At 36.7% G+C, this 15,543-nt stretch overlaps 1 protein-coding gene across 1 annotated transcript in view; it reads left to right on the top strand.

Annotated features, from left to right (window-relative positions):
• LOC108734633 (probable cyclin-dependent serine/threonine-protein kinase DDB_G0292550) overlaps positions 1–15,543 on the top strand; it is a 261,116-nt gene that overhangs the window by 19,105 nt on the left and 226,468 nt on the right. Inside the window, exon 2 of the mRNA XM_018466267.1 lies at positions 414–2,854. Within this exon, the coding sequence (XP_018321769.1) occupies positions 414–2,854 (2,441 nt within the window). The remainder of the gene's footprint in view (positions 1–413; positions 2,855–15,543) is intronic.

Genomic DNA, 15,543 nt, shown 5'->3' on the forward strand with positions numbered 1-15,543 from the left:
GTAATTTTCCGATAACCAATACAGGCACGTAAAACTTTTGTTATAATTATTAATAAAACGCATATATTTTACAATTTAACTTTTATTATTAACCCGTTTTAAATTGAAAATACGTATCTAACTTTGTATTAGTAGATAACTTCAAAAGCTATCAACACAAAAGCTGAAATATGAAATGTTCCATTCGTAATTTTGATGAACATTCATATAAAACAGCAACATTCCTATTTCGAATTTCTTAATCAATTAAATGGGGAAAAGATATTCCAAATTACTATTGAATGTTGATTTTGTTTCTACTGAACATTCATAGACATTAAACGGTAAATATGCGTAATAGAAAATATTTAACATAAAGATAACAAACGAGCATTCGTCAATAAGTAGGTACATATTTCAGTTCGAATTCTCAGGTTAATAGCATGGTGGTACCATCAAAGAAGGGCCGGAACTCGTTTCATCAGGACGTGGACGAAGCACTTAACTCGCTCCTGTGGCAACCGTACGAGTACCAGGCGAAACAAATAAACGCCGGGGACAACATTAGTCCATCGTCATCCCTTAGCAGTTCTTTCTGCTCGTGTTGCAGCCTCTCGTCCGTCGACCTTGACGGCAATACCGACCTAAACAATAGAGCATCGTTGCAAGTAGTACAACAGTACCATCATCATCGGCAACAGCGCAACAGCAACAACAACATCGCGGACCTACATCTTGGCGCTGCCGCAGAGATGGTTAATAACCTGGCATCGTGCAGAAACCGGCTTAACCAATGGCAGGAACCGAACGTCGGGTCACGTGACGGACTACAACCGACCGTAGTCGCGGCAAGTAGGTTGTCTTCGGCCGCCACTGTCAGTTGTACGAGTGCGTTTTGTCCGCGTGGATTTGTAGCCGGTGCGTGCGGTACAGCGAGCATACCGTCGTCGGTCGCCTCGCGTTGTTATTGTGATGCACGTGTACTTCCCGTCGTCGTTATCGGTGATATGCGCGTCGAAGTGCCCCTTGACTCGTCGTCGCGCTCTCCAGACGTATCCGGCGTGGTCCAGGCCACCACCGCCGCTGCCGCGCCAGCTATCGTTGCTAACGGCAATAATGTGCCACCGGCATCGTCGTCGGTCGCCAGACCATCAACGTACCAAAATAATAGCAGCGGTAAGAATGCCAGTAATGGACAGACGGTAATCGATAATATGGTGTCCGCGAACGTGGTCGGATTACCATCGAACCATCATCCGCGTCAATCGTCCGTTCCCAACAATCATCATCGGAACGGTGCGTTCCCGTTCGCCCATCCCAGGAATCTATCCGAACCGAGTGTTGCAATCACTCATACACGTCAATCGTCTAATCCATCTTCCTCTTCTTCCATAATATCGCACCAAAGGAATCGTTCGACTCCTTCGATGGTCGCGACAGTAGAAGGTTCTATGTTCACAACGAATTATGGATCCAATGGTCCCTTTGTTGCCCATGCCAGCACTCCAAGCGCTGCTTTGCCATCCCATGGAAGACCCGTTTCCGGACACATTACCAACAACATGTCAATGCTGAACAGTTATGGGTCTCGATCAGTACCAAATAGTACTTCCTCGTTCGTTAATTGCGTAAATTCCATGACACCTCAAGAGAGGAACGCAAATATTGTCTCAATTCTCAACCATCAGCGTCACAGTTCGTTTACTGGGCTCGCAGGAACGGACAACGGTGGTAGTAGTAACACCAACGCCAACAGTAATGGTAGCGATCTGATGTCTAGCAGAAGCGCTTCCGTTCCTAAAACTCTTGTTGTCCAGAAACCAGGAGAAAGTAGCATCACCACCCTAAACGTCGGCGTCGGTCCCAACAATCATTCTACTCATGTTCCATCATCATCGTCATCCTCCACAAACATCAGTAACGTGGATGTCAACTTCTACAGGGCGGTACCATGTAACGTCGTGTCGAACCTTCCAACGATCCATTGCATCAATAGCAGTAGCATTTCCGATAGTGGAAACAATGTATCCAACGTCAATATTGTTCAAGCAATGCCTCAGAGCGTACACCAGACTGCCGCCTCGTCCTCGACAAGTGGTTCGACTTTCTTAAGCGCCAACTCGCCGAAGCACATCACCACGGTAGCGCAAATAAACGGAAACACTTCCGTAAATCGTACCTTTGGTTCTACTGTAACCACCCAGGTGACAGTGCACAACGAGTCCATTTCGACACAGAATTTACTCTCGCTGACGCCAACAACTTCTGGCCAAAACGCTTTAGACTCCCAAAGGGTACCTGCGATGGCTCAACAAGAGGCACAAAGAGTCCAGGTCGAGCCCAGGACTATAACAAGAACGTTTACTTCTACCGAAGCCCAAACTGACGATATATCTGTCGGAACGGCCCTGGTACCCGCCAGAGATAGGGCTGCCAGCCGGGAACAGAGGAGACGTGAAAGACGAGAACGAAGACATCACCGACGACTCAACAGTCACCATCAACACAACAATGAAAATAATCAACAAAATGTGATCAGTAATAATAACAATAATGGTAACGGTAATAACCATTACGTTTCGATGCAGACCAACGACCGTCTTCCGGACATTTTGAACAGTCACATGCCGCCACCATACTCTCCCGTTTTGACCAATTTGCCTACGACCCCCGTGGTACCAACAATTGTGCCCCCCAACGTGTTGACCAACAATGTAGTGCCTGTGCCTAGTGTAGTGGGTAATCATGCAGTGCCGTTTCCACCCCCCGTGGTCCCGGGACAAGTGCCCTTGGTTCAAGGAACCGGACCTGTTCCCGTTGCTGTGCCAGCGCCTTCTGGATTTCGATTCCCCTTCCCCACAACAGGATTTAGAAGGTAAGAGAACAATTTTACCAAATACGTCCCATTTATTACTTTCCAGCTTTCGTCGATAGCAGTTTTAGTACGTGCATAAATAATGCCATTTTGGTTACAATAATAATTCCATTGTTTCCTTATCGAAGAACCAACGTACGTATTGTAATTCATTACGAATTGTTGTAATTTCACCTTTCTATTCTTATCGTCACTGATAGGTTGTCGTTAAGGTACATGTATGTGTGTAAAATTATTTAACAATGGCACAATGGAATTTACACAAACCAATTAGCAGCAGATGTAATTGCAAGCGGTGAAATGGAATCCCTTAAAAACTTCGAAATCCTAAACTCAACGTTCTGAGTATAATAAATTGTACAAAAAGTTATTTTCTTTTGTACATTTGCCTATTTAGTACTAGGCTGCGATGCTGGTCATAATTTTCATCTTTCGGAACTAGTTCCGGTTTGTAAATTTGAAAATAAGTATGTGTAACGCTGAATTCGCCATAAAAAAAGGAAAGTGGAAGCTGTTTTATCCTAGTTCCAGTTCCAACCGTTAATCTTTAAAAAGATCGCAATGAGATTGCTACTGATTTTAGCAACCACATCGAATATTTTGAATTTCACTTTTCTGCTGTAATACTAATTAGATTAAAATAGAAAATTATGGATTACAGTAGTGTCTTAAAAATTAACACTAAATAGTCGAGTTGTTATGGTGGTATATCCATTTACCTACTAAGGACTAAAGAAGAGTGGTTACAGAAACGCCAATCGTAACATTACTACTTGCTCCATCAATTTGATGGTTGTCAATTATCATGAAAACTAATCATAAAGTCAATCTTAAGCACCTATTTACCACAGTTCTGCACATTTAATTTATTGTTAACTCGATCGTTATCAGCATTGATTTAATACCAAAGTTAAGCTTGATGAGAATTCGGAAATATGAACTGCTTCAGATAATTATTTTAGTAAAAAACAAAACGTAGTCGCGGTTGTCATAGAATATCGTGGTTCAAAAATCTCCATTATTGATACGAAATAAGCATTGAGGAGTTGTTTAGGATGGAAACAGATAAAGTAAAGATTATGGTAATGATCGTCTACGTTTTTGGAGAATAAAAGACACTTACTGAAGGAGTTAAGTCTGAAAAACCGCAGTCTATTGTAAATTTACTAGTAACTGTTGCTACAAGGTGTAACCCTCATAAGTTTATACCAAAGTCAAAAAGAAACATCCTTCCCCCTCGTATGAGTAAATTAACGCCCAAATGACACAAAAAGATTGATATAAGGTTTCCATCAGGCGATTCAAAAATTGGGCTTTTATGAGGTTGTATATCTTTTGGCTGTCGACATACACATGAACAAATAATTATTATGATTTAGAGAGTTGTGGAAATTCATAGCTGAGGTCATAATGAGCTCTAGATTATGCTATGGCTACCATACTCGCAGTAGCGCCCCTGGTTGCTACAATTCCATTGATCGAAGCATTGTATACTAGAGGATTTGATCCAATGTTTTCCAAATGATCCATCGCTACTTGGATACTAGACCGCAGGGTGCCACAACCCATTTGTGTGGTCTCGTGACGATATTACATGAGCAGTCCCGCAAATTACGAATGAAATTAATTAATAGTATCCTTGACGACGATATAGACGTCATCCGTTGAGCACAGATATTTGGCCCAACGATTTCCAAATGTACCATTAATACCAAACAGTCGAGTGATTATGGGAACAGATTTATTTACCTACTAATGACTAAAAAAGAGTAAATACATATCAGTATAGCAGTATAATATTAATTAATAGCATTTGTTTACTACGACAGACACCATCCGTTAGGCCCGGATACGGTATATTTGGCCCAACGTCTTCCAGTATTATGTGGTCATCTGTGCTCATGTGACGATATTACCTGAGCAGTTCGGCAAATGATAATTGAAATTTTAATAGTATCCTAGACTACGATAGACGTAATCCTCCTTGGGAACGCTTCCTTGCAGTCTAGTATGCTTACAAGGAACTGTAAATCGTGTCGTGGCCCAACTGTTTAGTAATGGCGCTATACTTGCTAACTATAAAAGTGAAATTAAACCCCCCAATTCAACTTAATATCCGGTAGTCGAATTGAAATAATTGGTGAAGCGGTACTTGTGTTTAATTCCATTTTTGTATGTTGGGGGCATTCTGTAATGAATCTTCTCAATAATTTTAACAGTACAAAAAACTTAACAGTTACTATCGGGTTGTTCGGAAGGTCATTTGGTTTTTTCCCGACAGAGGATTTAATTGTATTCTTTTGCACCCAACTTCACAATTAAGCCGTATAATTTTTATATACTTTGAGAGCTCATATAGCAAGGCTTGTGTGTGAAAAATTCCAATGAATTCTACGCAGTAGTTTTTGGTTGGTGCCCTTTTAAATATGGAGAGGCGATAAGCAGCATTTTCGACATCTTACTGTTTTACTACAGAAAGGGTAAAAATGCTGTTCAAGCCAGAAAGAAATTGACTGATGTGTATGGAGAAGGTGTGTTGACAGTACGCCAGTGCCAGAACTGGTTCGCTAAATTTCGATCCAGCAATTTTGATGTCGAAGATACACCACGTTCGGGAAGACCGGTTGAAGCTGATAAAGACGCGATAAAGGCATTAGTTGATGTGAACCGGCGAATAATAACACGTGAGATCGGATTGAGGTTAAATTTATCAAATTCAACAGTTTATGACCACTTGAAAGGCCTAGGATTATCCTCGAAGCTCGATGTATGGGTTCCCCATGTTCTCACAAAGAGAAATCTGTGTCGCCGCATTGACGACTGCGATTCGCTTTTCAAACGTCACGAAAATGAGCCGTTTTTGAAGCGTATCATCACTAGGGACGAAAAATGGGTTGTATACAACAACGTCAAACGCAAGAGGTCATGGAGCAAAAAAGATGAACCGGCCCAAACCATTTCCAAAGCCTATATTCACCAAAAAAAGGTGATGCCGTCTGTTTGGTGGGATTTTAAAGGAATCGTTTTTTTTTGAGCTTTTACCGGATAACACAACGATTAATTCGGAAGTCTACTGTCATCAGCTGGACAAACTGAATGATGCACTTCAACAGAAAAGGTCAGAACTAATCAACAGGAAAGGTGTAGTGTTTCACCAAGACAACGCGAGACCTCACACAAGTTTGGTCACTCGCCAAAAGCTTTTACAGCTTGAATATTCTCCAGACCTGGCACCATCGGATTATTATTTGTTCCGGTCACTCCAAAATTTTTTAGACGGTAAAACCTCCACCTCAAATGAGGAGGTCAAAAACCTCCTCGATCAGTTTTTTGCCAGCAAAGACCAAAAATTTTATGAGCGTGGAATTATGCTACTACCAGAAAGATGGCAAAAGGGTTTGGACCAGAACGGTCAATATATAATTTAATAAAGTATTTGTTTATTATACGAAAACTGTCTTTCATTTCCACAAAAAAAAAACGAAATGACTTTCCAAACAACCCTATATTTTATTAGTATTTCCCAGTACATTCAAATTTTTGATCAAAACATTGTACAATGTACGAAAGCATAACAGTAAGTAATCTAGGTTAAGAAGTACGGAAAGGAAGGAATAAAGCGCCCTGTAGCAGAAAGGTCGTAAGGTGCATTGTGCACATGTATATTGTAAAACGTTCCCGTATATAGGGTAAAGTTAATTGTACGAGTTCGTGCATTTTTATTACAGGTACAATATCTGTATGCATGGCTATGTACCCACTTATCCGCGGCCTTCTTGAGAATGCGTTTTTTTCGTTAGGAGTCCAATTTAGTTCTTGCTCTCCCACGCTTTCCATGGCCCATTCTTTATATGTACAACTTGGTAGGTACCTACGGATTGTGGTCGAGATTCTGATCATAAAAATACTTAAATGGAACAGACCAGTTGAAACACCGGAACAATAATGTACGACTTCATTCATGCTGTGCTATCTAAGTTATGTTATTATGTATTCTTTCGAAATAATTAGATAGATACCTAATTAAGAATTGATTCTTCCAAAATTCCAGACCATTTGTGAGTTGTATGCACATTATATAGTAATGACTGAATGATCTACACTCTCTAAACACCGCTAAAACTAATCTTACGTCACAAAAGTCACACGCCCCTGCATGAACGAATAGATTAAGAAAAATTAAAGCAAAAATTAATAAACCGGGATTATGGCGTTTCTTTAGTCCTCTTCCCTTGTCACGTACCCTCACGTTAAGCAATACCATTGCATATCTTATCTAATATACTTAGAGGGTAAACAAGGTAGATACAGATAGGTCAACGTATCTAGTCGGAAAAGTCACAAAAGTGTCACCTAAAGGAACTCCAACGAAAGTATAACAAAATTTATTTTTGCTCAAATTTCCCATTTCAAATCTGTTTTGCACTGTAATAATTGTACTACTTAAATTGCTAAGTGTATCATACTTAACCTCTGGGAAGGGGCGTAAGGTAACTGTCTCTATGATTGGTAAATTAGGCTGTTAATGATTTGCGGCTTATACCCAACTACCTATAATCCATCCGTAGTTCGAATTATTGATATCGTCATAACGCATTCCACAGACGGATTGTTTTGATAAGTTGAAGAAGGTCTAACAACTTCAGTTTGGATTATCCAGACGTTATTACCGGTGATTTGGTGTGTTTTATGATCGTGCTAAAAAGGGCTGTTTTAGAAATCGTGGGAATGGGTAGTGATTGGGAATTTATAGACGAGACGGGTAAGATTAAAAGACCGTGGACGAGTGAAAGTCTATCCGTAAAATACTACTGCCCCAGTGTTTGCTTACAGGCTTACACGTTCTAATGAGACCACTGAAAAAGGTGGATCAGGGCAAGCGGATTCCGAATGGTAGGCTAAGAACTATTATTAGCCACAACTTTTTTTTTTTATGTTCAGTGGACGGGCAGTCTCACCAGACTACGCTGAATGGTGGGGCAGAACGCCCTATTTAGCATCCTTTTAGGAATCGTGGGATTAGGTGTGGTGAGAAAAATGAGACGGATGAAATGACAGCAGAAAAGAGTGGAAGATTATCTGTGGAATATTACTCCCCCACCACTTGCCTAAATAATGCAAGGAAACCACAGAAAAACTTGAACCAGGGATTCTGAAATTAACCGTCGTCCTCTCGAATGCTAAGTGTTGGTCTAACTGCCACTTGGTAGTTTAGCTGCAGGTTCATTTTTATAAGACATTTATATATTTTATACATCCTTCTGATAACAATATCTGTCAGTTCCTCCAACGTTCAATTAGTTCCTTAGACATGGTAATAAAGTCATTCACCCCCGTAGATCGTGGGGTGATCATAAATAACCTAAAGCGTTTCTCGAAGCATAGATGAAAATCTTACTGATCTATAAATTATCCCAAATAACTTAACATGGGTCGTCAGTCCTACGACTGGTTGGACATTTTTTATTTGCCAGTCGAATGGCGTGCGGCGTAGTGTCTAATAAAAAAAAAATAATAATAAAATGGCTTTCACTTATTAAATAAATGTACAATCTGACCTTTTATTCAGGCAGTACATACGTCAGAATTGTACCTCTCTTTTAGAGCGTTTTTCGAAAGTTCGTATATAAATTAAAATAGGCGCATAAAAAATGAGAACAGGTACAATTGAATAATGGAAAGGACTGTTTACTTAAGATTTTCAGGAAACAATGTTTGTCTAACTACCTCTTCATTAAAAAAAAAGAAACTTTTTTGGTCTTTTAAGCAAAGCGTGGCGATAATTTGCGATTTTTTTATTCCTTGAAAAAAATCTTCACGTTACATTAGATCATTAGAGGTCTAAATATTTTTTATTGCCCTCCTCTCTAAATGGCTTCTGTTCCTTTTTTACCAAGTGTGATTTGCAACGTGTGAAAAAAGAAAAAGACGAACTCGTTTTTACATTCGATGAATAATAATTGGCACGTTGGCACTAACAGTGATAAGAAACGATTTGCTTCCAGTGTAATAAATACTAAATTAAAATACATATAGTTTAATGCTAAAAAGCAATCAAGAACTGTTGATAGTCAATATTATTTTTTGCAAGTTTAGTTTAAGTAAAAATCTTTTAAATAGTTTATTTTCCTAGTAAGTACTTTTCGGGAGATTAAAACAGTAGAAGTAACATTAAACCCCGATTCTTACCTAAAGAAAATTGCGCGAAATGGTTATCAATGGTGTACTACTATAATTATTATACTTACTGTAATAATTTACTTCCAAGAAGGATATAGTAATATCGGAACGCTATTTCGTTATTATCCTGTATTTTTCCTGCAATATACCTTCCAATATATTTGTTATTTAAAACATAATTTATTATGTATCTATTGTTTATATTTGTGTACAGTTTTAATTTGTAATTAATGTGAGAAAAAGGAATAACTATTATTGTACTATATATATTTAATAGAGTGTTTGCCAATTCGCAATTTTTTATTTGAAGAAACCTCGGTTGTTGTGTAAATAGAATGCGATTAAACGTGTAATTAATTAAGTACTGATTGGTAATGGCTCCAGAATAAACTAATCTTTACCAAAAGCTTTGTTATTGTATTATTTCATTAACTGACTCCCGCAACTTAACTGCATAGTATCAGGTCGCTTTACGATGAGGGAGGAGTAGAAACTTCCTCTTGTTTTACCCTCTAAGTGATAAGAGAACATAAATAGTTGCGGCATTTAAGACCATCGTTGCCGCCTCCGTAAAACAAACTTGATATTAAATAGGAATATTGTTATAATTTTTACTGGAAGTAAGAGCCAACCATCTAAGGAATAAGACTAAATAAATTTGACCAGTAGTTTTAAACTCCCTTTAACAAGTAATAAATAATTTACCAAACTAACATTGTGTATATGGCACAAGTGTACTATTAATTTTTTTAATTTATTTATATGTCACTAAATTACATATNCGGCGTAGTGTCTAATAAAAAAAAAATAATAATAAAATGGCTTTCACTTATTAAATAAATGTACAATCTGACCTTTTATTGTGAGATACATGCACCCATGTAACGGCAGTGTGTTTGAGTGACGAGCAGAACGGGCATAATAATAAGAAACGATAGGCTAGGATAGGAAAGGCATTCAAAAGTGAACGGCCTTCAAAAGCTCCTCGACTATTTTTGACCGAAACCTATTACAGGCCTTCTAATAAACCTCTAACCTGTTGAATAATGCGGTTGTCTCAAGCAAGAAGCGGATTACGTTTTTTTTTTCCTGTCTGGCGTACAACAATAAAGAAAGTCTTATAAATCTTATATAAACTTTACGGCGTATTCATCGAAACAAATCTAGTGGAGAACTAAGTATATTCATAGGCATCCTTGGAAATTTCAAGTAAAAGGTCTACTTAAACTGCCCTAACGGAGGAGAACCCCCTTTGGGTCGCTGAATTACATTTCAGTTGTTAAAAGAAGTACTTCAAAGTACAAATATTTCCTTTCGTTTATCATTAACTTATAAAATGAACGTTTAATCTTGATAGTTCTTCGAGATGTTAATCTTACTGATAGTAGTTAACGCTTAGTCTGTTTTAAATGAGTTTGACTTTTTTGTAATACCTCAGAACACGCTTTATCGATAAAATGGTAAAAGTATGGTAATTTAGTACCAAGAGAAGAAAATACGACATTCCGGGAAGTGCTACTGTATTTTTTTCCCGAGATTCCCATAAACGTTTTTTTATCATACTTCTGTCCCGAAAGTATGATTGTTCCTGATTTCAGGAACGAGAAAATACAACATAACCTTCCAAGTAAGAAATCGCATTAACACGCGGAAGATGTTGAAATCCTTTGCTAATAAGGATTCCTTACCCGGAATGGAATGCTGCGCGTTCGTCCCTGAATGAAAGGAAAAATGTCGTAGGTACTTTGGGTAAGGGTATAGTATGTTCATCGGTTGGTGTGGTTTCCTTGGATCGGATCACTTAGGCAAATGCTGAGGCAGTAATATTCCACAGATAATCTTTCATTCTCTTCTGTCTTCATTTCGTCCGCCTCATCTTTCTCACCCGAACCACCACCCACCCATTCCCACGATTCCTGAAAGTAGGCTGAAGAGGTCCTTCCGCCCTACCTTCCGGCATAGTCCGGAGGGACTGCCCGCCCACCAGCATTACTGGCTGGTGGGAATGAAACACCCGAAAGTTTTTTTTTTTCATCGGTTGGTGCGTCAATTTCCACGGGACGGATGTTAAAATAATTACTCAATAAACAGGAAACAGATCTTTTATGTAACGCTTTCGTCCCTGTAATCAGGAAGAATCGTACTTTCGAGATAGGAGTTTGATATAAATTTGTATAGGGGCCTTGGGAAAAAGTACAACAGCTTCTCCAAGGAGATTGCAATTGAAGCCAGTACTTTCTTCCCTTTTGGTGAATATAAACTTGAATTTTGGTTGAACAGATAAAGCAATTTATTCCGAAATTAAATGTAAATATAAATATCATTAATCCATGTTTACAAAGCAATTATTGATACCTCATTTACTGTCTGATAATGTATTTCTACATAGACTATTTATTATATTTACACCGCAATATAAAAATATTGGGTCACTCCTTCGATCTAACCTAAAATTCCATCATTTTTTGCAGGCGGTCATAAATCAACTTTACGAGCGCCGAATAGAAAATGTGTTGCAAGTAATTAAGAAATACTTGAAAACTTTTCTATAAAATAAATAGTTGAAGTTTGATCCTTACCAATTACTAATAAGTTGAGAAAAATTCCTAATTTCTGATTATCGTTGAAAGTTTTTACTACGCACAAAACAATTCGGAAATTTTGGTTTTCACTAGTCATCGGTAATTCAATTTGATAAGTATTTCGTCATTTGTGTTCCCGGACTTAATTAACAATTAACGTACCTTTAATACCTTCACAGTACACGAGCTTAATCGGTTTTGAACGGCAGGTGATAGTTCATCAGTAGGTGAATGGTCTCAGCCAAAACCAAATTGATCAACGCTAAGAAAAATCTAAATACGTAGTTAATGCAATGTTTACGGAAATGATTTTTAAAAGAAGAAAATTGAATGTAATTAATTATCTCAACGTGAGCGAATCAGAAGGAAGGAAAATAACTTATTTAATGTAATTAATAGATGTGACAAACTCTTTGAAACGTCATGGATTTTATTAATTGGATCGTCATTAGTCTTGCTGTGTTTTTTGAAAGTAGCGGTTTAGTCGAATTTGTATATTAGAAGGAGTTTTTGTTACAGAGTTTTGTTATTATGTAGAGGCTTCCACTGTAATTACCTGTATATTGGCCTTGTATGAAAATATGTTAATTTACTACAGTGTAAACTCTATATAACGACACTTAAGGGACTGAACATTTTTCGGCGTTATAAAGAGTGGTCGTTAAGTGGAGATAAATAAAAGATATTATTTTATTATTCTATAATAATATGCATTTACCAAAATAGTACACATTTTGCACACGAACATTATCATTCATACAATGCGTATAGCCTGTTATCTTCGTCTGATGTTTTTTGCTGTTCCAATATTTTAATTGTATTTTGTTACGTATCTTACTCATATCTTGATACTGCTGGATCAATTTGATTATATAAAAAGTATTTTTTTAATAGTTTCGCTGCATCAAGTGCTTGTTTGATGCTTGGCGGAGGGACAGGATCGTCTTCTTCAACAACGTACACAGCTGCAGTTCTTATCTATTTCGGCAACTTAGAAAGTACTGGTCAATGATTTATAATGCGGTATTGTTGTCGTTAAATGGAGTGAACGTGACGCTATATAGAGTGTAATATTGTATAGAAAACCAAAATCGAGTGACGTTATAAAGAGTTTACACTGTGTGTTAAAAAAGAATTTTAAAAATTTCCAAAAAGGTTGAAAATTAATTTTCTTATTGGTCATCGTACTGCAGCATACGTTTGAAATTGCAAATACGCATTCTGAAAATTTCACAAAATTATTTTCGTTAGAGAGGCATTGGTAAATTATTCAAATAGGTAAAAAATATAGGAGGAGACTGTGGTAAATATTAATTAAAAAATTAAAAGGAATACTCACCCCTAATTACCACAAAATTTTATATGAGCGGACACCTGTTTCGCCCACTTAGGTTAGGTTAGGTTAGGTTAAGTTATCTCGCGTTGATAATGTGTGAAGTGGGCGAAACACGTATCCGCTCATATAAAATTATTTGTGGTAATTAGGGGTGAGTATTCCTTTTAATTTTTTAATTTTATTCAAATAGGTGATGTATGACATGATTGACATCACATTTTTGAGCTCGCTTAATTTGAAGGAACATTAAAAAACTTATGTTACTCTATGTAATTAATTAATTTCCTTTCTCTCTTGTTATCCAAATTTCTAGTTACCAAGTGAACGTTGTAGTTCTTTTTTTGGCATTAAATAAAAGAAGAAATTGTTATACCTAATCTATCCATCGTAGAACAAATAAACAAACAAACAAACAGATCGCTTGGTTGTAGTTATAGACACATAGGTAGAGTACCTAAGTACTTTCTAAGATTATGCCGACAAATAATTTACTGTTTCTCATTTTTCTGTTCACACTTTCTCCACCGTCAAACAATACAACTTTCTACGTTTCGTCAAAATTTAATGGTTCCAGTTTGCTAGTACACATTTTATTTGCTCAACATTGTCCAAAACAAATGTATATACGTAATTGTTGTAATTACTAACAAAGAAAAACGTCCGTGACCTGAAAGAAAATTTTCTTGCAAAGGAAACAAAGAATCGTGTAGTTCTTCTGCTCGTGTACTTAATTGCTTACATAAGCCGTGTATATCTGTTGAAGTTTATTAAACTGAAAAACAAGTTTTGAATGGTAGAGATAATACTAATATTTAAAAGTAGATTGTAGTTATTCTTCAGTAATCTAGTCTAATATTAATTAGGAATTAATTTAGTATAATGCACATTAAGAATGGGAACTAATATTGAAACCGAGTTCATTATAACGGGAAATACGACATAAACCTCTTTTTACTTTAATTCGGTAGTTAACAGGTTTTAATGATATGATTAAACTCATTAAATAATTTAAAGCGAGTATTAAAATAAATGTTCAATATTAATGTCCCAAAAGGAGATGTATTTGACTGTACAAAAAATAATGATCTAACCAAAATCGATCGTAGATGGAAATATAATAATTATTTTTTTTTATTAAGCTAGAATGACCTCCCGTNTGAAGTGGGCGAAACACGTATCCGCTCATATAAAATTATTTGTGGTAATTAGGGGTGAGTATTCCTTTTAATTTTTTAATTTTATTCAAATAGGTGATGTATGACATGATTGACATCACATTTTTGAGCTCGCTTAATTTGAAGGAACATTAAAAAACTTATGTTACTCTATGTAATTAATTAATTTCCTTTCTCTCTTGTTATCCAAATTTCTAGTTACCAAGTGAACGTTGTAGTTCTTTTTTTGGCATTAAATAAAAGAAGAAATTGTTATACCTAATCTATCCATCGTAGAACAAATAAACAAACAAACAAACAGATCGCTTGGTTGTAGTTATAGACACATAGGTAGAGTACCTAAGTACTTTCTAAGATTATGCCGACAAATAATTTACTGTTTCTCATTTTTCTGTTCACACTTTCTCCACCGTCAAACAATACAACTTTCTACGTTTCGTCAAAATTTAATGGTTCCAGTTTGCTAGTACACATTTTATTTGCTCAACATTGTCCAAAACAAATGTATATACGTAATTGTTGTAATTACTAACAAAGAAAAACGTCCGTGACCTGAAAGAAAATTTTCTTGCAAAGGAAACAAAGAATCGTGTAGTTCTTCTGCTCGTGTACTTAATTGCTTACATAAGCCGTGTATATCTGTTGAAGTTTATTAAACTGAAAAACAAGTTTTGAATGGTAGAGATAATACTAATATTTAAAAGTAGATTGTAGTTATTCTTCAGTAATCTAGTCTAATATTAATTAGGAATTAATTTAGTATAATGCACATTAAGAATGGGAACTAATATTGAAACCGAGTTCATTATAACGGGAAATACGACATAAACCTCTTTTTACTTTAATTCGGTAGTTAACAGGTTTTAATGATATGATTAAACTCATTAAATAATTTAAAGCGAGTATTAAAATAAATGTTCAATATTAATGTCCCAAAAGGAGATGTATTTGACTGTACAAAAAATTATGATCTAACCAAAATCGATCGTAGATGGAAATATAATAATTATTTTTTTTTATTAAGCTAGAATGACCTCCCGTGTTCATCTATTTCTTCTAAACCCAAATTGATCTTCCCGTAATAGTTCTTCCGCCCTTTTTTCCATCCTCCTCTGCACAATTCTAGTTAAGATTTTTGACGAATGAGAAGTTAAGCTAATTGCTCTTTAAATGTCTCGCACCTATCCGCGCCCCTCTTTTTAGGTATGGTTACTACCAACTTCCTTTATACGAGGGTGGATTGATAAGTTTCCGGCCTAACCAAGAGATGACGCCACTAGGCCTACCTTGAGGTGACATTCTATAGTACCATCCTTGGATAGCTTGTAGCTATAGTTTCAGCCCGATCTCCTTGCTAGTGTAGGTTTGACAGCACGCTGAACAAGACGCCTCTGTGGTTTTCGTAAAAATGGAAAA

The sequence above is a fragment of the Agrilus planipennis genome, unplaced genomic scaffold, assembly GCF_000699045.2.
Source record: "Agrilus planipennis isolate EAB-ADULT unplaced genomic scaffold, Apla_2.0 scaffold79, whole genome shotgun sequence".
In the NCBI taxonomy this organism is placed as follows: Eukaryota; Metazoa; Arthropoda; class Insecta; order Coleoptera; family Buprestidae; genus Agrilus; species Agrilus planipennis.